Source organism: Colossoma macropomum, unplaced genomic scaffold, assembly GCF_904425465.1.
Source record: "Colossoma macropomum unplaced genomic scaffold, Colossoma_macropomum, whole genome shotgun sequence".
NCBI classification, from domain to species: Eukaryota; Metazoa; Chordata; class Actinopteri; order Characiformes; family Serrasalmidae; genus Colossoma; species Colossoma macropomum.
This window is the reverse complement of record NW_023494796.1, coordinates 17,993,316-18,018,296: the sequence shown is the minus strand read 5'-3', so window position 1 is coordinate 18,018,296 and position 24,981 is coordinate 17,993,316. Positions and strand designations below refer to the sequence as shown.

Sequence of the window (24,981 nt, the reverse complement as noted above, 5' to 3'; positions counted from 1 at the left end):
TTAGTGTTTTTTTTTTTACAAACAAACTAACTGCTCAGATAAAAAGCTTTACGTTTCATATATACCATCTCAAATGGCCTAAGACTTTTGCACAGTACTGTAGATGTGTCTCAGTGCCCTCAACAACAGAAATAAAGATTGGAAAAGAAAAGTACTGAGCTTTAAGAAAATTTAGCATGAAAAAAATGCCACACAGTTCAAGTCAACCACCTCAAACTGACCTTAGCATTAGTCGATTCTGACCTGTTTGAATTCTTCATGATACCACCATACACAATGTCTAGTCTTTTGCCTAGTCTTCTGAATGAAGTGATCCATCACTCTTTCTCTCTCTTCCCGTCAGGACGGCAAAGCAACCAAGCAATCATCTCCCCAGATCTAAGTCCAAGGCCTATGCAACCTTTTGTCCAAGCAAACGAGGATCCATAAGTGGAGGAGTATAGAAGGGAAGGTTGTGTAATGTGTGTGCGAGTGTGTTTCAGTATGAAACTTCAATAAATTAGGTCTTCTTAATAAATATCCCACTGTTTTTTGCTACCCTGATCCTGCAAGCCCCAGGGTCAAAAGTCAATAAAGAAATCAAGCTGGTAAACAGGGAGGGTCTTTCAGTTCGTAACCAGCTTCCCAGCTTTCGTCACTTTCTGAACTCATATATAGGTATATGTGTCAATCAATTCGGTTCCCACAGATAGTAAAACGATCGATCTCCAGCAGGTCTTTCTTAGGAGCTCTGTGTATGAGTTCTGTTCCATCCTGTGTAATGATCTTCTCTTCCGATTCATCAGGTGTCGTAAGGAACTGATCTGATTCGCTGGTTGGGAGACTAGAGGCAGTACGCTCAGGCTGGTGGGTGGGTTGAGTGATGATTGACGCAGATACGTCTTCATCCACAGGCTCACCTAAGAGGCAGGAAATCACAGTTCTGAATATTTTCATTTTTTTAAATATTATATTAAAAAATGTAATAATGTTGAATATTCTGTAAGAATAAGAAAAATACATTTTTAAATATACAGTCATATGCAAATGTTTGTACAGCGCTGGTCATTTTACTTGTTGTTGATTTTCTAAGTAAAAAACTTTTTTTATTAACACATTGTCTTCACATCCTCTACAGGAGACAAACTTAAAATTATTGTGCCATAACTTTTGCACAGGCCGTATCTCATGTTTTAGTATGTTAAATTTAGCAAATAAACAGTAATCGTGCATCAAAGTTGTGCATTCTGTGTAGATGATGTGAATCTGGCTCTGGCAAATGCCAGAACACTACTTTCCAGGATGCACAGTGCCAACAGTAAAGTTTGGGAGAGGTGGTATAATGGTCTGGGGCTGTTTTTCAGGGTTAGGGCTCAGCTCCTTAATTCCAGTGAAGTGTAACGTTAATACAAAGATATTTTAGACAACTTTGTTTCCAACTTTGTGGCAACAGTTTGGAAAAGGCCCTTTTCTGTTCGAGCATAACTGTGCCACTGAGCACAAGGGAAGCTCCATAAAGACAGAGCCAGAACTTCCTGTCCAATATCAGTGTCTGACCTCACAAATTCTCTTTTGACTGACTGGAGACAGATTCCCCCAGAAAAACTCCAAGATCTTGTGAAAAGTCTTGCCGGAAGTGCTATGTTTTGTGGCTATGATAGCCACAAAAGGAGGGCCTAATGCATATTAATGCCCAAGGGTTTGAAATAGGATGTCCAACAAGCTCATAGAAATGTGATGCCTAAGTGTCCACATACTTTTGGCCATATAATGTAGCTATGAGGCTGGAGGTATGACGCTAATATAAGAGAAGTCACTGAAAAAGATGAGTAACAGACATTTATAATCTACTTTATTCTTACAGCTCCAGTATAAAACTCTCTTGGTCGATCCACTACATTTGGAATAAGGGAAAAACTGTGTGCATTTAAATTTAGATTTGTCTAATTCTTCATAATTTACTGGTTGATGTAATACATAAAATTCAAATTAATGAGGGTCTTCTTGTAAACTGAAGTTGTAAGTAATAATAGCAAAACGAGGCAGAAGGCAAGGAGGTGGTACACCTGCTGAGCAAGAGGGAGAAACAGGCAAGTAGCATAAGGGAAGGCAGGACAAAGTGGGAGTGAAGTAGGAGGAAGGAGGAGAGCAAGAGATGGAGAAAGAAAAAGCAGTGGCAGCAGCATAGATAGGTTTGATGTAAGACAGGAGGAAGAACCTCAAGCCTTGAGACCTAGACAGAAACAGAGGGATAACAACGCAAAGAAGAAAGAACAGGAAGATGTCAGCTGACAGTTAATGTAAGGTGTATGAGGACTGAACAGCATCAATCCCTTTACTGGCATATAAAAAGAACATTAAGGATGTTTCAAAATTTTGCCCAAAATTTTAGTCTGAAAATTGTCAAACAGCTCTTTCAGTTCTCGGCCAAAAGAGAAAAACTGCCAAAAAAGTCAAAATTCAGGACTTTACAAATAATGGAAATGAAAACGTAATAGTATGCGAAATTGTGATTTAAAATACTGTTTGTTCCCCTCACTGTCCCATGCTAATCAGCTCCGACGCTTGTGTTTAAACTATTTGAGCAACAACAGGGTAAAAATATGGGCTGTTTGAAACCGTTTTTAAGAGGGGTATTAATCAACAAGAGATTTATAAGCTCTGTTTATGCCAAGTAACAAGAGGGGATACAACACTTAAGAAGATCTACAGGTACGAGAGCACTTCAGACCTGTTCAATGTGAAGAACAACAAAAGCGGAAAGTCTTTGCTAGCATGCTAACGCCTGTAGTTCATGATTTTGTGACTATATATTTTACAGACATTATCCACTACTTTATTGCCCCATAGTGTCCCAAAATGGGTGAAACATCGTCCCTTTTATTACCCCAAGATGACGGGAAAGCGCTAGTCTGAAACTTTGATACTGGCCAATTACAGTGGCTAATTTACAAGAACAGTATAAAAAATACATACATATTACCTTTTGCAGAATTCAGAAATTAACATTTGTGGACAGCAGTGTGTGTATGCGTGTGTGTAAACCGTACCTGCTGATTCACGTGTTTGTTTTGTTCGGTGAGCTCTACTCGATACTCTGCTTGGCGCAGCAGAGGGGGGAGACTGGAAGAGCTTTTCCTCCATGTTAGCTTCTTTCACATACACACATGACTTTCCCAACAACACGATGCTGTTCAGCACCTTCAGTGTGATCATACTGCAAGCACACAGAACACAGTATCAGCAAGATACATGTACAACATAGGCACAATCTAGAGAGCTCTGTTGAACATGTGTAGCGTAGGCACAAACAAAATCACAGTTCCGAAACTTACCCCAGATAAAAGAGCACAACACACACAACGGCAAGGGCACCCTGGATCTTCACTGAACTGGTCACCACCCGGATGAGCTTTCAAGCAAAAATGGCATGTTTTTAACACCAGCATACCATGCAAACGTAAACATGATATCGTAAAAGGATGCTGTAACATGTTGCATATTTTTATCACACTGTTGGTAAAACTATGACTAATAGCTACTAACCTAACTAATAAATTCTGGCAAACAAAATGAATGTGACAAAGTAACGTTTAAAATAAAGCATGTTAATCTTGTTGAATATAATGAAAACAGTTACATACAGAGATGTCCCAAAGTCTGAGCTTTTCTTTTACATTCTTTTCTAATTTAATACAAAATGTGTCATTATAAAGTATATTATCAGCATCACAACTGTGAAAAAGTAAAACCTTTGAAATATTTTTATATTTGGTAAATCTCTTTTTTGCTTTAATGACAAAATTTCTGACCTTTTAGTACAAAAGCCTTAACACTGTAAGCGTCACAAATTTGGTTAAACTGGAATAGTGAGCTAGAAAATAGTACAGAATCTTGATTTTTTGTTTTTATTTTACTTTTTTGTTTTAATTTTTAAGAATTCTAAAACATTTATTCCCAGCTATAAATCAAGATGATGATCTTCACTGTGCACTTTTAAACTCCATTGTATAGGTAAAAAAAATATATATATAAACAGATGCATAAATAAATGAATAAAACTTCCACCTGAATAGTAAACACTGGCAAAAAATATTATTTATTTAAAATTGATGTACTCATCACATCTTTTTGAATTTAATGAAAAAATAGAGATAGTCAACTCTGGTAACCAAAAAAGCTACTGGAACCTGTTCACCTGCATAGTAAATACTAACAAAGAAAATGGTGAAAGTGATTCAAGAAGGCTGTTACCAGTAGAGCAAGAGGAAGAGGGATGAAGCCCATTCTTCTTGAAACGCTGTCACTGTAGTCAGTATATGCCTAGAAAACACCCGAAGTCCACACAAAATATGAGTAACACACACAAAGCAATACAAAATACATTATAATTATGCATAGTAGATAATGGAGGTAACAGCAGGGGTGTAACTAACTTCACAACAGTTCGTTCTGATTATGCGCCTGACTAAAGAGAGCTGGATTTCCCAAAAGCATTGTTAAATGGTGGCACGAGCATCATATAAAAGACTCTCTTCTCTACCAGTTATAATGAAAATGCTGCAAAATTTTTGGGACACTGGGCCCAATCTTGTAATCATCCTCCTTGGTCAAGAAAGGTGAACTTCTATTTACTGACTTACATTCTTCTGTCTGCTGCTGACCAGATCAAACGCCAAACTCGCTCTGTATTCACCGTACACCTGCAAACACACCCACCCATCCACCATCATTAGTCAGCATGTTCAGAATCATAAATGTGCAGGGTACGTTTTTACTTTTGTACACTGCACTATCAGAAATAAGTATTAATATGAGAACACATATTTAAACATATTGTCACCATAAAACCTAGTATCTCTGAAACGGTAACTTTACAGGAGAAAAACTTATAATGGAAGTAAATATAAAAATAAATGTTTTTTTCCCCAAGTAAATGTAGACCATTTCTTCTGCTCCACTCATCATGACATTTTCACACAATGCAAGAAAAGCTGGAGTTTTCAAATTATGCGCAAACATCTTCTAACCCAAGACACAAAACCTTGCTACTGCAAAACCTTTGCCATTGACCTACATATAACTGTAGACTAGGGCCGCGCAAAGTTGGCCCACTAAAGAAAAAGTTACCCTAGCACTACCCCCTCACCAAAAGAAAGAGCAAGCATATTTTTAAACACATTTTTAATATTTTTAAAATTATATTTCTGAAGTATTTTTGTAAATAAACACAATGTTATATGATACTTTTTAAAAGTCTAGTTCCTTTCACACATGGAAATGAATTATAAAGGAGGACATGACAATTTACCTGCAAGAGACCAAATACTATTCCTGTGAAATTAGCATTGTGTGTGAACAGAAGCCTTTATGTTACCTGGAAAAGTTGAGTTCTGTACGCTGTTAGAAAAAAAGGGTATTGTACCAGGTAGATTTTTTTTTTGTCCCCCAAGGTACAAAAAAGGTGCAATATGGCCCTTAATGTTTGTCTTAAATAAGTTTTTAAGGCAAACGTTTCGTTTTTCCAAGGGAAAGGCGAATATTTGTACATTTTCTTATATTTTTACTAGGGATGCATCAATATAATTTTTTCAGACCGAGTATGAGTACATAATTTTTTTTATACTTGCCGATACAGAGTCTGATACCATATTGAGTAACCGAATTAAGTAGTAGATAACGTAAAAAAGTGCAATGTATCTTAGCAGTTTCATAGTTTTAATTCTCATCTGTCTCAACAACATTCTCTGTAGCATACTGACAGCAGGAATAACATCCAAGGCTAAGGCTCTGAGGTTTTTTGTTTGGCTGGTTGAGCTGTAGATGAATGTCCTCTAAAGCCAGGTATACACTATGTGATTTTAGATACTTTGTTCTTTGGTGACTCACACTGTTTGTCTGAACAGTCACGGACAAAGCCTACAATTTATGCTCACTCTGTACAAAAATGCACAGTCCATACTACATAAAGCGCAGCCAATACAGACAGCTCTGTCCATAAACAATTTCAAATAAAGCTGTTTCATTTAAACATAAACACACTGTGTGCCCGAGTACTGAACAAACACACTGAGAAACCATACTACAGCAGCTTGTTGACATTGTGGGGCAACATCGTAAAGTGTATTCAACACTGACACATTTACAACTATTTCACTGCTCAGTTCTCTTAAGTCTGCAATTAATACCTCTGCTCTAAACAGAACATAGTTACTGTCCAACTGTCCAGTATTTAATTTGTCCGCTATCAAGTGTAACTGCACAGAAACTCAGCTCAGATCCTCCAACATCACTGAAGTATTTAGCAGCATTTCAAAAACAAGACAAGAGTAATCAAACACACTGCTTTCTCTTTGATTAACCAATACCATGCAGGTTTAGACTTTCTTATTAGCATACTGATGGAAATTCTAGAAAGAAAATATATAAATAAATACATTTTAATTAAATACATAAATAAAATGTATTGATTTAATTATGTTTTAAATATGTATATATATGATTGTGGATCTTCTCTCCTTTTTGCCCTTTACCTGAATTGCTGGTGTAATCGAGCAAGTAATCGGGTGAACCAAGGCTGACAGCGCGATAGCAAGGGTTAATCACTGGGTGTTGAGGTGCATTACGTAACCACCCTTTATTTAGATCATAACACGCATTGCACACTCTTACTGCCTAGGAAATATTGTACAAAAAGGTCCACTGTGACAGAGTTTATGTTCCTCATTTCATGTTTTTCTCTCTCTTTCTGTCCCATTACCTTCAGATCGCCCCCACCATTTAACATCCTCTTTCATGTTACCTAAGATGAAGGGATGAAGTAAATACATCAGAAACTGACATGGACTGGAGAGGAGGAACAGCAGTGTGTGTACGTGTGTGCGCGAGCTGTGACACTAATCTCCCTGACAAAACTAAACTAAGCCACTGTAAGACAGAGCAGATCTCTGGCACTAATCCCTGCCAGCAAGCTCATCCCACTCTTTCTCTCCTTTCATGTGTCTTTCTTTCTTTCTTGTTCGCTCACTCTCCCTCCTCTTCTCCCCGCCCATCACTTCCACCCCCTCTTTCTGAAGTGGAAATAAATAAATAAATGTACACAGATAAACAAACACATGAGGGAATAAAGCTAGTGTTCACTGTATGGTACAAGCATATTACTCCAGCACTAAATTTTTGCAAATGCTCAATTCTTTTTAATGCAAAAACCACTGCACTGTTCACAGAATAATCTTGGCAACCATAGCCTACTGGTAAACTATGCTGTTTGGAGGAAGCATTGTTTATTGTGATCATTACTAATATGTTATTGAACACGAGTGTATTTTACAGTTTTTTATATGCAGTTATTGCTCTATTACCACCATATTCAAACAACCACAATTTACTAAGAAAACCCTGAGATAGAAGTCCAGGAAAGAAGGTAAAAAGGAGAGGCAGGGAGCTTTACACTGGCCTGTCCCTCTCACTCTAAACCGCTGTCGAGGATGATTTGGGTTAATGGAACTATTCGGGTCATCATGGTGGCTGAGAGCTGGGTCACTTTCCAAACCTGTCCCCAGAGAAACCTGTCTGCCTTTGTAAGCGTTCGTCTTCAGTGTCAACATGCTTTTCTTTTCACACATAAGAAAAAAGGAGTCTTGTCTATGTTGGCTTGAGCTAGTTAAAATAGGTCAAGTGATATATCTCACGTTCCCTCACTTTTTAGGTCACATCCTGGTGTCTGTTAACTTGGTGTGCAGAGGCATTAAGCATTATCGATGTATGATATAGTAGTGAATTTACTTTTAGCAAATTCCTTGGATAGTTAGACTAAAGTGAATAAGATTTCTAACAAGACCATGCAGTGTGTGCTTTTAGTACGTAGCCTGTATATTGTTATTATCCATGTCAATATACCGAGTTGCCATTTTATGCTCTATTCATTTGCCATATTTATCAGAAATATCTACCATATATGTGCACGTTGTAGGGACACAATTAGTGACTGTAGCCCATCTGTTGCTGTACAATTCATAAGTCACCATCTATCCCATAGATCAATGTAAAGAGACAACCATATGGATTATTTTCAGCACAGCAGAACTGCTGGATTTGAAAACACTGTACATTTACTAGACACACTTGGCTTGTTGGTCTATCTTGTAGGTGTAAATTCTTAGAGTTTGTGTTAGTCATCATCTAGTCTTTCATCAGTGATCACAGGATGCTGTTCACTGGATAATTTTAGTTGGTGGACTGTTCTCAGTTCAGCAGTGACAATGACTTATGTAAAAAGCCCAGCAACTCTGCTGTACCAGTGCTGAGAATGGTCCACCACTCAAACAGTATCTGCTCAGTGGTCGTTCCTTGCTGGTCGTCCACTGACAGACTGGGTAGAAGGGGTGATATATTGTGCAGCAACAGGTGAGCTACAGTCAGTAACTGTAGACCTACAAAGTGCACCTATATCGTATTTCAACAAATACAGGTGTCATCACATATGCTTGTCCACATATCAGGTTGACATGGATCAGACTATGAGAAGCAGGAGCAATGTTTTGTGTAGTATCAAAAAATCTGTTCTAACATAAAATTTGGGGGTTTTTTGGTACTACCTCAGCTGAGTAATAAAGATGCCAGTTAATATCAAGCAAAGACAGAACTGCAAAAAGTAATATTTTGGAAACAGTCTGACACGGAACTCTATATACTAGTAGAAATGTCCTAATAGGATTCACAGGTTGTCCATGAACAAAATCTACTCTATATTAAGGTTGTTTTAAAAGATATAATTTTGTTTCAAATCTTCACAATCAGGTAGGTACTGCATGATATATTTTTACATTAACGTTGGCAATCAGCAATGTATTGCAAAAAGATGAAAAACAGCTCTCTGTACACTATATGAGATGAAACATACAATAAACTATAGTAGCTGGTTTGCAAACTAGTTATGTGTAGTTTATAGCCTTCTTCAAGGCATTTTTAGAGTTAAGCCCTTAATGAATTGATGAAAAGGGCATCTGCAAACACATTTCTGGGTCACACTGAAGGCAGATCTGTTTAGAGTCATTTCTAACCTTCATTTTCTTATCTAAATATTCATATCCACACAGGTTGTACTTACATCTGCTGGGATGTCATTAAATTTGGTGATGAAGGCATGTTTTACCACATCCACGGCGATCTCAGAAGCAATCACCATACATACATCCGGAAACAGCACCCACAGATGATCTAAAATCAATCAAATATAATGACTACATCAGAAATGTCCAAAAAATAGGAGTTTATCCATTATAATTGAAATCGGTGCACAGATAAGGTAGATTCCGCCACAGTTAGTTTATTGAAGAAATCAAATCATTTTATAGGAGCTTGTGGTTGTTTAGTTATAAAGTGATTACCTGGGTTCCAAGAGAACTGTTCCATGTTTCTGAGGCAGACAATTAATAAGAGCACATAGTTTGTGAATCTTTCTTTGATATCTGAAATAATAAGCACAAAGAAAGGCAAGTTTAGTGTGTTCTGTGGTTGAGATAAGTCTGTTCTGACTGGATGGATTTTCAGTTTGTTGTGACTTACCACTGTTGGACATCTGAAAGAGGTTATTCTTTTCAAACTTCTTGAACACGCTCCCCTTGATCTCAACAAACTGTATTGAAAATGAGAAAGACGAGAGACATTTCACGAAAAAAACGTGTTACAGCCAGACAACAGATTATAGAAGCACATCTATATCATATTTCGTCATGCTATTTTCCGAAGAACACACAAAAAAATCCTATAAAATGGGCAGAGTATTTAAAAAAAAAAATTAAATATGACATGATTTTTTCTCTGATTGTTGGTATGTGCAGGAAAGGGATGTAACAGAATACCAGTATCTGGAATACATACACAGAATACAGTAACGAGGTATCTGTATTCAGTCAAATAAATATATTTCTATAAAGACAAACTCTAAAGAAGAACTCAAAAAAACAACTTCTTTACAAACACTAAAAGCTCCCGAATGCCTGAGTAGACTGATAAATCATTGTGATGATCAGTTATTAATCTCAGGTGATACTGAGCTCTGCTAAAGCCTGAGTAGACTGATAAATCAATGTGATGAGCCATTTATTAATGTCAGTGTTACTGACCTCCTTTGAGGAATGCTTGAACTGAATAGTAGTGTACATGTTCATGAGTGATAAGCTTAGCATCAGCGTTGTACTGGACTCATTACATGTCAAAGACTTTGTTATTGGGATATGGTGAATTGTTGGCTTAGTGCACAAGATGGAGACTATATTCAGTATTCAGCCTTTGCTACTTTTTCAAAGCATTCTGCCCACCACTGTGTGTGTGTGTGTGTGTGTGTGTGTGTGTGTGTGTGTGTGTGTGTGTAGACACCTACATTGTTGGACATCATGATGGTGAGCAGGGATTTGTTGTGGGAGTTAAACGCCACATTCAGGGTGGTGGCCTGAACCATGATTAGAATGGCATGAAGAACTGTAGGAAAAGTTCAGGAAAGCACAGGCACTCCAGCCTAACATTCATTTAAATTCTGTTACAGACTGTCTGCAGTAACAACACTCCTTATCATCTCAATGTAACTTGGAGGCTAAATTGCTGTAGGCTGACTGGGCGCTCACACGTAATATATGTGTTCATGGTTGTGATGTCAGAAACTCAAACCAGATGTTTTTTGCAGCTTAGTTTCCATATACACTGTTCAGACTGGAGAATGACTGGTATTTTTATAAACAGTGTAGAAGAACTTGGTTTTCTATGACATGGCCCCCTTAAACACTGCAGAATCCCACAAGTGTCACACGCTCACTGGACTGTTAGCAAGCATTTTTACCATAAGGCTCCAATTAGTCTCATGCAATTAGATAACTGGTCAGAGCTGTCTCTTGCTCTAAGCAATATAAGCCAGCTACTTATGGCCTCCTAGGCACCAGGAGGCCCCCCAATGAGTTTCTAAAAACTTTAGACTTTCTGGCAATCTAAAAAACTGTGGGTGTAATTTCTGTAAAGGATACAGACATAGAGGACAGCCATGAAGAAGTGAGGTATTACACCAATGTGTGCTCTCTTTCTTTCTTTGGGCTCTGTGGCTGTCCAATACAGAGCGTCCAGAATGTCCTGTCCAAAGGACGAAAACAATCGATCCGCCACCTAAACGAGAGGAAGACAGAGAGAGAAAGGACAGGTCATTAATCAGTTTTGCAAGAAAATAGTGGTGGCATAATGTATTCTCTACGATAGGCTGTATAAATCATAGACTGTAGAATGATATGTTGACCGGTGTATGCTTCAATGTATAGAGTTACCATTTTATCAAGTACACCTACTTTATACGTGCGCTTTGAAGGTTTATAATTGACTGTAGCCCTTCTGCAATATCAGCCGTCCTCAACGTTGTCCATCATTGAAAAGAGATCAACAGGACCACCGCTGACCAGATATTACCTGGGTGGTGAGACGTTCTCAATAACAGGTGGGCTACAGTCAGTAACCATAAACCCTCAAAGTGTACCTACAATATTGTGCCAGCCTTTAATTTATTTAATTTGCAGTCCAAACAGCCATTAAGCATAAGTTCAGTTTTCAGTGACAGGGAAAAATACAGAAAACATGTAGTTAACACAAAATTACACAAAATTAAATACAGATTTTTTTATAAACAGTATTTAGGGTGTCCACTTTAGACATGTAGAAAAATATCTCTGGAGATTTCTTTAAAAAAAACTTCGAGCAGGAAGATCAGATCAGAAGCAAGAGTGGTTGATTAGAGTTTTGGTGGTCTACTAGGTCTTGTACAGTTATTAATAATCCCATTTTGTCTCTATTTTTTTAAAATAATTTCTTTTGGAATCTCCTGACCCCCAACAGACTTATTTTTCTTTGATTTCCCCTTCCTATGCAAGTACATTATAATACATCTAAATAACTTTTAATTAATGGCTGTTTTGTTTGGAAATAAGATAAATGAGGGCTGGTCTCTGACTTTTGCACACTACTGTCCTGATAAACCTGATAAAATGGCCAGTGGACCTAATTTGTACCTAATAAAATGCTAACTCAATGTATGAACTGATCTGTGGTCAGCGCTTCCATCCGTCAGAAGTATCAAATCCCTGGTGATCTAGCGACCTCTGACCTGCAAGCCTAATCTAGCTCAGCTGACTCTAATATACAGATGCTTCTGAAGGCCTTGAATAGTTAGACCAGGTGTGTTAGATTAGGGTTAGATTAGGGGATCAGGGTAGATTAGGGCACTAAACTGATGTAGATCTTTAATGACATGCAGAGAGATGTGTATTTAAATAGCATAGGCTGATCTGAGAGCAGCACCTCCAGCATGTTGTAGATGATGTAGAGCTTGATGACAGACTGGCCCCTAATCAGGTGGTACATCATGGAGTAGTCCACGTAGTGCATCATGGAGTAACACAGCACCATGATAAACCCCTTCAGCACGTCACACACCTGAGCAGGCTGCAAGAGACGAGAGCCACTACACACACACACACACACACACACACACACACACACACACACACACACACTGTTATTACATGATAACATTATACTTCAGATGGTATTTACAATTTTTTGTACTAATCTGTACATCTATGTAACAGGCAACAAAACGGCTTCAAAGTAGTGTTCTATCTAGGCCTGTGTCGGTAACAGAGTCTTAGTTGGGTAACCATGTACAAAATAACCACAGTAACCGGTTAAACCAGGTAGGGGTGGGGTGGGTGGTTTGACATAGACCTTGGGGTTATTTTCTCTCTTTGATTTACTTTTTATTTTTTATTTCCTCCATGGTTATTTTACCCACATATCAATAAGAACTAGAGAGGAAGTCCTTGCCTGAACTTTAAGTTGGCTTGACAAAGCTGTTGTCATAAAATCCAGGTGGTTGCTGAGGTGTTGCTGGGCCATTGCTATGTTATCCCAGGTGCTTGCTATTTATGTATATATGTGTATGTATGTGTGAGCATGTGTGTGAGTGTATGTGTGTGTTTGTGTACACATTAGTATGTATGTCAGCATGAGAGATGTACTATACGACACAATTTGTGGCAGTTAGTTTTGATTTTTCGGTATTCCGCCATTCCTTCCTTTACTGTGGAGGGAAAAAAAGCTTGTTTGAACGAACACTGTATGAAAACTGTATATGGGACTATAATAAGAATAAGAATAATAAGAAGATAATGAAGAACAGCTTTGTCAAGACAACTTAATAATACACATAAAACAATAATATACCTAAGTCATATATAGAATACATAATAATAGCAACACTTTTTCAGACAGTAATTTTGAGATGGTCCCTGGCACTCAAGTACACGTGGGAAAAAAAAGTGAAAGTGATGCGAGTTAAAGCTTAAACTGTGTAAAAGAAAAGAACATAGTTAAAGGGCACCTTAAAAAAAGTTGTGGTTGTTGGAGACTGTTATATTTAATTTGGCCACAAACTTGGTATTAATTTAGTAATTCTCTGAAGCCATTTTGCCTGAGGCCGTTTAAACAGCCTGTTTCACCTGAGGTCTACAAGAGCTGAGACCTGACTTCATGTGTTTATTGCCACCCCCCGAGAACGGAAGCTGTTTTGTCTGATGTCTGAAACCTGATGCTGTGGTCTGATGATGTCCTAAAAGGTATAGGCTTTATGTATAGGCATGATATCTGACTGCTGTACCGAGCACGTTCAACCAGCGCAGCTCAACAGGTTTGTTTCTTAAACCATCTTATGTTAGGTAATAATAAAATGTAGGATATCAATTCACCCAGCATACGGTTTGCATGATATTAATGAAAGAAGTGAACAACAGGTTTTAAACTGGCAGTCAATGAGTTTTTCACGATCACTGGGGCCTGTTACCACGGTAACTTAGTTAACCAACACCAGGAACAGGCCTAGTCCTTACTCTACACATGCACATGACTTGTTAGTTATGTAGGGTAGTTATTATAAAGCCACAAAACATGCATCATGCAGCACACTTTATTAATTATTCAAGGATTTTTAAGTATTGAGTATTGCAGACACTTGCCAAGTACTAACTATAACCAATAAAATGCCTATAGGCTTTTTCACAGATAATTCTAAGATTATTCAAAGCATTATTACCTAAATAATTCCAAATCAATGCCATATAAGCTCACAGAAGGCACCTTGCATAAAAACAAACTCCTTCTATAACTCTGGAGCTACAAACATAGCACAATGCAGCCACCTACAGGCTGAACCTGGACATTTACATGTAACCATTTCACTTGCTGGCAGATTCTGTGGTTTATTTGAATGTGCAGCTCTGAGTGAAAGCAAAAACAAAAATGTGGTTAGATAGATAAAACAGCTGCAGTCTGTCTGACTGCATGCGTGCGCTTGTGAGCGAGTGTGCATGTGTGTAAAGCTGTTGCAGTCATATCAGCACTAGTGTGCATTTCTGCATACCTTCTCTTTTTGCAGTAGGGGCATATATTAGCCCTGCAGGCAGAAAGATAAATGGTGAGCAGCTCCTCCAATCCTAACAGTTTACATTATGTCTATGTGTGGAGAGCTATCTGGGCCACTTTTGGAATTAATGAAAATAAATAAATAAATACTGATAAATTCCATTTATAACGCCTTTTCTCAAACCCAAAGCACTACAAACCAATAAATAATCAATACAGAACAAAACATAAAACAAAACCATTGTCTATTCTATCTATTACAACAAAGCCCAGAAGAATGCTTTGGAGTGGTTATACAAAGAATACGTGCATGGTGTGTTGTAAATGTGCATTGCTGAGGGGGCTCATAAAGACAAAAGCCATAGCAGGAATACAGCATGAAGGGATGGGCGATATTAATTTTTTTCTAAATAGACAATCATTAAAAAATCAGTTTATAGGCATAATCGGGCTCTTTTTGAAACTGCATTTTATAATTTGGCCACATGGTGGCAGTGAATAGATTCCTACAGTGCTAAGATTCAAACAAGTTAAACACAGACAGGTGATATGTAGAAAAACCCAAATAAATTATAAATAAACTATGTGGAGAAACACAATGAGTGCAGATGCTTTCAGACAGACGTACTGCTCATGTATGATACAATTAAGCAATTAACATCCTACCACGCTCTGTGGCATGTATAAAAATGCTAAGCAGGTCCAAGTGACCTTGATTTTGGATTAAGACAGAGCCACTGGACCCCCACAGTGAGGGGGTCCAGTGGCTCTGTTAAGCTGTGCAATTGATAATGAAGCACTTATCCTGAAGGGAGTGGTCTCTTCTAGGATGACAATGTCCCCATCTATAGGGAACAAGGGATCACGAAATAGTTTGTTGATAATGAAAATTATGTAAATCATATACTATGACCTTCACAGTCACTAGATCTCAACCCAGTTGGAACGCCTATTGGAGATTTTGGACCAACGTGTTAGACTGCCAGCATCAAAACATCAACTGAGGGAATATCTTTGAGAGGAATGGTGTTTCTTCCCTGTAGTACTCTGTCCTGGAGGTTTGCGGTGGTCCAACACCCTACTCTATGTTATTTTTTCCTTCATCACCCATCTACATGTTTGAAAGAAACTCCAAAAACCTCTGTCCTCTGCAGGGAATCGTACAATTACATTTGTATTTTGCTTCCATCTCAAACTGTCATGTATTTAGTTCATGTTAACTAACAATGTGCTGTGATTGGTTGCATCCGAGTCGGACTTGTGGATGGCTTCTCTCGCACTGTTAAAAAGTTACACAGAACGTTGGTCAAAACTATTGACATATCGCCCAATCCCAGTTACTAGAATCAAATGTCAACATTTGAAAAGAACTCAAAAAAATTTATTTCATTCGAATGGAAAAGGTCATTCGAATGTGTGAGGACAGCGGCATGCTTAATTTTGGTATGTTGACCCCTATCATGAATAATGTAGGTCCAACATCACCATCATGATACAGCTTAAGGAAACTCCAATTCCTGCACAGTACATTAGTTTTGTATCTCCAGTGTAAAACTAAAGAAGCAAACGTCAGATTTTAAACATGTCTTGGCCGATTGGCTTCATTCAGATTAAGGAGACAATTAAGGAAACTGGCCAAACTATGGCTTTAAGACCATTTTCTTTATTTACACTATACTTTATTTAACGGGATAGAGGGTAAATCTTTGAAATTGTGCTATCGCATTCTAATAGTAAGATTTTATGTAATAAATATTTGAATTCAATTCTCAGGGAATGGCTCACCATCTTGAGTGAGTGTGTTTGTGTTACCTGAGTCCACAGCAGGGCAGTGTGAGCAGCCTGATCAGCGCCAGCAGCACTCTGAGCGGCAACAGAGTGAACACGTAGAGAAACGCATCCAGACACAGGAAGAACCCAAAGATCATCAGCTACACAGTGTGAGAGAGTAAGAGAGAGAGAACATTTTTAGTATTGATTTAGGCTAATGTAGCTAACAAGTAATGGCAGCTTATATCCACCAGCTGGCATCATGTAAACTGCATGCCAACACAGTGGAGGGAGTAGGGGTGAATTCACAAAACTTGAGCAATACAATTCAAACATGAGTTAAAGATTTGTGATATGCTAAATATTGTAATAGGACCATATTTACAACCATGAACACAAAGAACTCTTTGCAAGATTAAAGGGTTCTTTGCGCGGTGAAATGGTTCTTCAGACTGACTGAGAATGTGTTGTATATGGTTCTACACAGAACCTTTTTAAAAAAAGGTTCTATATAGCACTAAAAAAGGTTCTTTTATTGTTACAAGCTTGAAATCGAAATCTACTTGGGCAGATGTCCATGTGCTTGGGCACTGCACACTTGTCTCAAACCACACTGAAATGTCTAGTAATCTGAAACAGCTTTGCTTATGTGGTTTCAATCACTGTATGACAGACGGTCATCTATAAAAAAATATAAAATACAAACATTGCAGGCTTTAAGAGGGCTGCTGCTACTAGGGTTGCATGAATACAGGCACTTGAACGTAGTATCGGTATCAGTGATGGGGATACTGATACCTATGACCAATACCAAGCAATTTCTGGTGTGCATGAGCGCTATGGCATATGTGTGCGCCAGTAGATGGAACTTAGCATGTCGGCAGAGTGTAAGCAGCAATAGAAATGCTCATGGTAGAAATTGTAACACCAGTATTTTCTGGAAAGGCAATAGTAAAGGGTGATATACTATTTTGAATTCTTCCTAAGCTAATGGTTTCACCAATATGTCACAAATACACCAGGCAATGCAACATAGAAAGAGCATTACAGACGCTAACGAGAGCCCCTTAACAGCCGAGTCAGGTGTCTTTCAGAAATCCTTCATCTCCAACTGTGTAGTCAGTTACAATCTTAGCTAATGTTAGTCCAGGTTTGTAATGAGGGAGCAAACATTAAAGAGATCTATAAAGAGAACCGGCAGTGTCTTGTGATAATGACAGCCTTTAGCACAGCAGCCCGCTAGCAAGGCCTGTGTGTCCACTAGCACAGCCCACCGTGGGCCTCTGTCGGTGAGCTGCACCACACAGCGGCGTAGCCTCACGGACTTTTGCTTCAACAAAGCCAAGAAATCTGTGGCTCAACCACTGCTGCTGTTAGAGTAAATGATTTAATATTTACTGAATATTTATTTTATACATACATACATACATCATCTAAACCGCTTATCCTTCTGGGTCACGGCGGGGTGCTGGAGCCTATCCCAGCTGTCATTGGGCGGAAGGCAGGATACACCCTGGACAGGTCGCCAGTCCATCGCAGGGCAAACAGACAGACATACACAGTCACACACACATTCACACCTAGGGGCAATTTAGCGTGTCCAATCAGCCTGACTGCATGTTTTTGGACTGTGGGAGGAAACCGGAGTACCCGGAGGAAACCCACGCAGACACGGGGAGAGCATGCAAACTGCACACAGAAACGACCCTGGTCGCCCGGCCGGGAATCAAACCCAGGCCATTCTTGCTGTGAGGCGACAGCGCTACCCACTGCGCCACCGTGCCGCCCACATTTATTTATTTTATATTTAATTTATTTATTACTTACTAGAGGTAAGAGGAAAACTGTATATATTTGCTTTCTGGCCAAAATACCAAGCTATTTTGAGTAATTTATACAGTTATTTCTACTGTGTGTACTCAGTCTTTTGCCTGGTAGCATATTGTTGTGGGCTTTTGTTACGCTACAGAAATGATGTGAAGCAATGATTGCATTATGTGGTGCTGTGTGCTTTTGTGTTGTATTGTGTATTGAGCTGCAGTACCTTCTCCAGTTCTTTGGGAATGCGCAAGCAGGTGTAGACCCTCTCTCTCCTTTCTGTGTATTTGGCCTCGTTATGTTCCAGAAAATATCCTCTGGTCAACTCAGCACTGACGAACCGCACCAGAGAGAGATCTGCGCAAGCACACACACACACACACACACACACACACACACACACACACACACATGAATACAATTCAGCAGCCAGCACAATAAAGCCTTTCTGCTCATTATTCAGGACTATTATTAGCAGCCCACTATACATCTATTCAGTAAGCTTTGTGCAGAGAATAAAAAGTCTAAAAGCAGAAGGTGTACATGACTGAAGAAGTGAAGAAAAAAAAAGAGAACAAAGGGAACAAACACATATACATTTGTCCTCTATGGCATCCATTTTCTATTATACTATATGTTACATTGCATTTATTAAAAAGGGTTTGCAACAGTAAAACAGGAACAAGGTGAAAATAAATTACTAAGTAATCATTCTACACATTTTCACAGAACAGACAAATAAAAATCACTGTCACATTAAAAAATATCAAAAGTTGTGCATACAATGAGTGTTATTTAACATTTCACAAACTCACTATATACTCATTCCAAATTTGATGCCTCCACATTAACAGGGGATCCCTGACCCATATCTGCTCATAAAGGACTAGGCTTTTCTTGAATTGTTTTTTTTATATCCAAGCATAATGGAATCACCTGTTTAAGATGTTTTTTGAACCTTTCACAATGTTCCTAGGCTTAAATTGCACCTGTCCCAACTTTTCTGGAACATGTTGCAGGCATCAGCTCCACAATGTATATTACATATCTTGTCTTTCATATCTTGTAGTGTTTTTGCTTGAATATAGGTCAAAGTAGATTTAAAATTACTTTGTACATATTACACCACTCTAAATCTAATTAAACAGGACTAATTATGCACAACAACAATAACATCGTATTAGCCACCCTAGAAATTAGTATACATTAGTGCCGGGCAGCACTGATAAAATTAACTAACACAGCATGTTCCAAATACATTTCACAGTGAGTTAATTAACCCAGGCTTTCCGAGTACTGTATGTATGTCTTACAAACCTGACACAGTACTGTAAATGTTACCCAGACAGAAAGCAGCTTGTCAGAAAGGAAACTTCCTATTTATTTTGCTTTTATTCAAGTTCAACTGCTCTTTTAAAACCATCTGAAAACAATGACATTTTGTCTATCAATACTGATGAAGCTCAAAATCAATGCTGTTGTATGACTCCAATACCAGTATAATGTTATTGACCACAGGTTGTCAACTTAGGGATTCAGCAAAGTATTTTAGCGGACCAAATAAAATTTGTAGCAAACCCAATTCACATGAAAAAAAATAAATAAAAATGTACATACATGAACCAGTGTGGCTTATAGGCTCATTAAAAGTACTTTACTATTTCTTATTTTCAGTTTTCTTTTGAATTTATTTTACCTTATGGAAGTACAGGATTTGTTTTTCTTTTGCGGAAAAACATTTTTTAAAAGCAGCAAAACAAGCAAAACAGTTACAAACAGTTACAAAATATATTTGATATGTCTTGCATTACCTTATTAATTACCTGGCCTAATTATTAATGGTTAAGCATTTAAAGGTAATCACCGTCACCACTTAAGGTAGCTTGTTCACCTTTGACCTTTGTAAGCCAGAACTTTGATGGAAGTTGACCTTCGCAAGTTTTAACTTTTGACTACCCGTGTTATAGACACTAAATTGCCTAGCACTGCCACACTAGTTGTCTACATGCTCTGTATAAATGTTACAAATCTGTCTTTATTACAGGGCTGCTGTCATTCGTTGATGTTATCAACGCTGTTTTTAGAACAGTTTGGTAGTTTTTGAGTTAGCCTACAGTCTACGGTTACTGCAGCCTACCATTGTTATTGTGCTATTAGGATGGTCTATATCAAATTGTCTGTTCTGTATTTTCCAATTTTGCTGTACCTTAAAATCCTTTAAATCCCCATTTATGTTTTGTGTGGGAAGACGTTCAGTGGAAGGCTACAGCACGTGTTTTAATGGATTGTTGGAACTGTAGTTAAACACTTTACTGGGGGAAAAATTATATAATCATACCGCCCAACGTAAGCAAGCATAAAACTATAAGAATTTCAAGCAGTCTTAATTTTTACTTAAACAAATAATGACATATCTGCTGACAAACTAAACAGTATTTATTGCCATGGTATTAATTTAGGTCAGTTTCTGAGCATATTGTGTACATCATCACTATTTAAAGAACCCTGACCACCTGCATGTTTCATTACAAAGAAAGCACAATTAGTCCTGTTTAATTGGATTTAATGTAGCATTGTATTTAACATACAAACCCTCAGAAAAACGAAATACTGCAATGTATATTATGTATCGAGAAAACATCTTGAAGTATAGTGGTGCTATATTTTTTGCCCACTCCTATGATGAACATGTGCTGCTATTGATTGTACTGTAAAGGATTTGTTTACTGTTGTCTGTTTGCCTTGGAGAAGAAAAACGAAGGAGAAAAAGTGTATCTGTTTTGCCCAGTCACTCTTATTCCTTCTCAAGTGTTTATTTAGTTTGACATGAGGCCAAGAGCGAATGTGCTTGTTCTCTCTGGTTCAGTGTGTTCCACTCACGGTGAGGGCGAGAGGTTGTGCTGAGGTGAATGGTACACAATAACAGAAGGTAAACTGCAGTTAAAGGAATGGTTTGGCAAAGAGAGAGAGAAAAAACAAATCACATTTACTGTTTTCACACACAAAAGAAAGAACAAAATAAGCAAACTGCAGGTCTAAATCATTGTACACTTGCATTAAACACAATTTAGTTGTTAAGTAATCTCAAACCAACTTTCTAGGTTTCAGTGGTCACCAACTCGCTCCTGGACATCTACTTTTCTAGAGACTTTTGTTCCAGCCTGTATCCAACATGCTGCCTCCTTTACCTAACACTAGTGTATCTTATTCAGTCAGTCAAGACATTCTGAAGAAGTTTATTAACTGGAGTAGATGTGGCAGATCGTGGTTGGAACTAGACTCCACAAGAAGGCAGATCTTCAGGACCTGGGCTGGTGACCACAGCTATATGACATACTGCTATCTATCAAAACAGACAAGCAGCTAAAATCAGCAGAGGCAGCAAACTTGGAGCATTACGTTTTCTGTTTTTTGTTCATTTTTACAGATAACAGTATGTTGAGGCTACTTGGCGCTGTTTTTGGAAAGAGTGTGATGATTTAAGACCCCATCACACTAGCTTTTCTCAGCAAAATTTCACAAGCAAAAGTGTGTTTCAGTGCAATTATTTTGTGATGCAATTTTCCAGGGCAAATACATTTCAAATGCAAAACTCTGAAGTGGAGAAAACACTAAATTTAGCAGCGTCCAAGCTACAGCCTTAGACATGAAGTTTGTAAAATGCTAATTTGTGAGGTATAAGCTTTTACTACTTGTTAGCTACTTTAGCCCCATAGCACCAGTGCAGAAACATGTCTTGATTGTCTTGAACATGCTGATTGACTACATTTGCGTAGAAATGTGTAAGAAAAAAAAGGTGTAAATGTGATTTATTCAAGTTCAAGCTCTCAACTTATTTTGTCAATCTTTAGCCACATGAATGCACTATTGACTGTCAAATAAACAAAAATGCCAAAAGTCATTCTGATTCAAACACTTTAGTGTCTCCTTAGTTGGATCAGAATTAGGGCAGATATTTCAGTACTACAGCCCTGCCCCACACTCTTTCTGCATAGTTTTGGCTAGTCTAACAAATGCTCTCATAGCTTGAATGATTTGTGGCCTACCATAGCCACACAGTGATACTTTATACTATACACAGGTTCACATTGGTCCTGTAGTGCCTCCTGCCCTGCACAGTTTAGTGTTTTGCCTGGTTTCAGCACTCCCACTTCAAGTCATAATGGGCTTGTAGTGGACACACGCCATGCTGATCATCTGGAGGACGATGATGTGTTTATATCATTCCTGAAACTGAAAACTATTTGGATTAAACTATGCAGAAGACCAAATTCACAGCATTTAGCAGCAAAACTATCAAAATTGCAGATTTACACTGGCTCTAAAGTAAGCTAAGTTATATTTTATTGTTATTACTTTATTTTATTATGATGTCTACCGATATATAACATTACAGAACTAATATTTAGATTAGTTAACCAAGTTAGCTTTTCTTAATGGTTTTCTTAACAGCTTAACAGCTTGATTTGTTAATTTAATGTAAAGCTAAATATTAATACATTCATACTTCTATTTTTCTCATTAAAGTTTGTTCAAACGATAACGTCCTCCTCAGCATTTAACGTTGATTCTGACTAGTTTCAGTGTTAGTTTTGTTAGCTTTGTGCTAGCAGATTTCTTAGCTCTAACCTTCTCCTTATTACACAAAAACACCTGCCACTTTAACCCTTGCCACCCTTGGCTAAATTACTGTACACACGATTTCAAGAATATATTTTTAATTTAAATTCACCTACATTCAAATTGTAAGTTACCCTATAAAGTCAGTTTATTTTGACATTATACAATGTTTTCAGAGATACTCTGAGGGCCTCAGAGTGTTTCTTTATGCTACTGAGCTGTTTAGTCTATTAAGTTATCAGGCAGGCTGAACAGAAAGCATGATGGATTTTAGCTACAGCAACTAACAGAGGAGAAACTTGTCTGAATTTTGCAGACAGTCAATTAACAAATGAGAATCTGTTCTGTTATAGCAGGGAAAACACAAAAAAACCTGTGCGATGAAACCCATAAGACTTGGACAGAAAACCACAAACATGGTTAACAGTTCAGAGAATATGGTACTTTCACATAGCGTGGATGTAAGCGAGGCCAGAATGACTAAAGTGAACAAATATTTGCATTCTCTGGCTATTCTGTATTTGCCATCTACCACTGAAGTACTGTACTGATAATGGCAACATTTCATTTAAAAAAAAAACAGAACAAACTCAGTAACCTGAACATGCATGACTCATCAACCTGTGTGGACTGACAGACTAGTAAAGAGTCTGTTACAACAGAGATTCTTTCACGTAAAGTAAATGTAAAAAAGAAGTGGTGCTTCTTGACATTAGGGTAATTCTACACGGCAGGTGTCACTGAATGACACCGCAGTGAGTTACTTGGAGTGCAATTTAAGAGAGCACTTTTTTTTAGTAAACAATAGAGACAGACAAGACACTTCACATCACCATAAGGAGATATTTTATAACAGAAAAAGACTGTTTTAATCTAGTATCCAGCAAAAAACGTCATTAAAATAGCCCAGTTCACATAGCTAGCCTACAACAGCAGCTTAAGGTGAATGCAAGTGAACTAGATCTAAACGCAATGCATTGTGGTAAATGTAGTTATACTAACTAACCAGAAAGCTCAAGGGAGCTCACAGAACATCTGCTTCAAATATCACTGAAGAGTAAGCGTTAGTCTGTCTAATCTTTAAACTTTAACTCATTCTGGTCAGATTTATAAATAAGGGCAGTGTTTGACTCTAAGTTAGCTAACCTAATATGAGCTAGCCGAAGTTAGCAGCGCTGTTTGAAAGTAAAGCCAGAGTTATTACTAAATTAGCTATTAAACAGTCAATAGAGCTCTAACTTAGACATAAAGTTAAGCGTTTGACAAAGCTTTGCATGTCACATTTGTCTTCACAGTACCTTGCAGACATTAACGCTAGCTAGCTGGTAGCTGATTTTCGCACTGTACATTAGTAGCTAGCAGAGCAGATACAAACACACTAACTACACTAAGCGAAATGAGATGTTAGCGCTAGCAAGCTTCCAGGGGGCAATAGGTCATGTATGGCCAGCAATTGCTAATAAATGGTTGACATCAGATATCATATTAGAGCGTGAGGAGTAGATGTTTACTGCATGGGTTCGATACATAGCGGTCGTGTAGGTCGGTGTGGTAAGCTGTCAACCCTAATAGCCCTAATAGCCAACCAGCTTCCACTACATTACGTTACGTTACATTACCGTACATTACGTTACATGACAGCCTGCTACCTTAATTACATTACATTGCAGTACATTATATTACAGTGCATTACAGGGCACTACATTAAATCAGCCCCATTAGCTGACAGTGCAGTGGATGTGGAGGTGGTCGAGGCGCCGCTCTTACCCGACAGACTGCGCCTGCTGTCCTGCCTTTTCGCCTTTCTCTCGTAAAAGCCAAGAGTCTCGGTCAACTCCGACGTTTCGCTGCCCGTCTCCGCTTTGCCAGAGGCACGAAAAGCTCGTTTCTCCTTCTCCTTTTCTTCATTTTCGGCCTCTTTTTCATCTCCCAGCCCCGCCGCTACCGAGTCCGCCATCTTCACTCATTCGCCGCGCGAGAGCAGACACAACACTCTTACGTCATCACTCCAGAAGTAAATACACTGAAAACTGACATGTGTCTAATATCTCTTTCTCTAGCGGCCTATACATCTAATAAAGAACTGTTTCATGGCTGCACATAATGAATTAAAAATGTTTTTTTAAAAAAAGTAGTTATACTTTTCTGTTTCAGAGCTAAAGATATTTGACCGGTCAGCTTTTATTATTATTCATTATTTTTTCCTCAGTTGTTTCCCAGTCCTGATAAATGTCTTCCTTGACAAAAAAAAAACTACAGCTAGGACACACTGCGGTTATAACACGTTTATACGAAAATCCTTCTCCTTTCCCTTTTTTAATATCTCAGAGATCCGCATTGCAA

The 24,981-nt window shown here is 38.1% G+C and overlaps 1 protein-coding gene across 2 annotated transcripts; it reads right to left on the bottom strand.

Moving 5' to 3' along the window:
* Positions 1-24,630, bottom strand: tapt1b (transmembrane anterior posterior transformation 1b). 2 transcript variants are annotated; one of them, XM_036583022.1, is made up of 15 exons: positions 24,406-24,630; positions 18,245-18,375; positions 16,243-16,361; positions 14,429-14,461; positions 12,313-12,475; positions 10,998-11,133; positions 10,364-10,461; positions 9,547-9,616; positions 9,369-9,449; positions 9,089-9,198; positions 4,623-4,682; positions 4,234-4,302; positions 3,315-3,391; positions 3,030-3,196; positions 1-899 (listed from the first exon to the last, which is right to left on the bottom strand). In XM_036583022.1, the coding sequence occupies exons 1-15, from the start codon at positions 24,593-24,595 to the stop codon at positions 667-669; spliced, it is 1,737 nt and encodes a 578-aa protein (XP_036438915.1). In that variant the 5' UTR covers positions 24,596-24,630; the 3' UTR covers positions 1-666. The 2 variants fall into 2 exon arrangements, with proteins under 2 accessions (XP_036438915.1, XP_036438916.1); XM_036583023.1 differs by lacking the exon at positions 14,429-14,461.
* Positions 24,631-24,981: the final 351 nt, after the last annotated feature.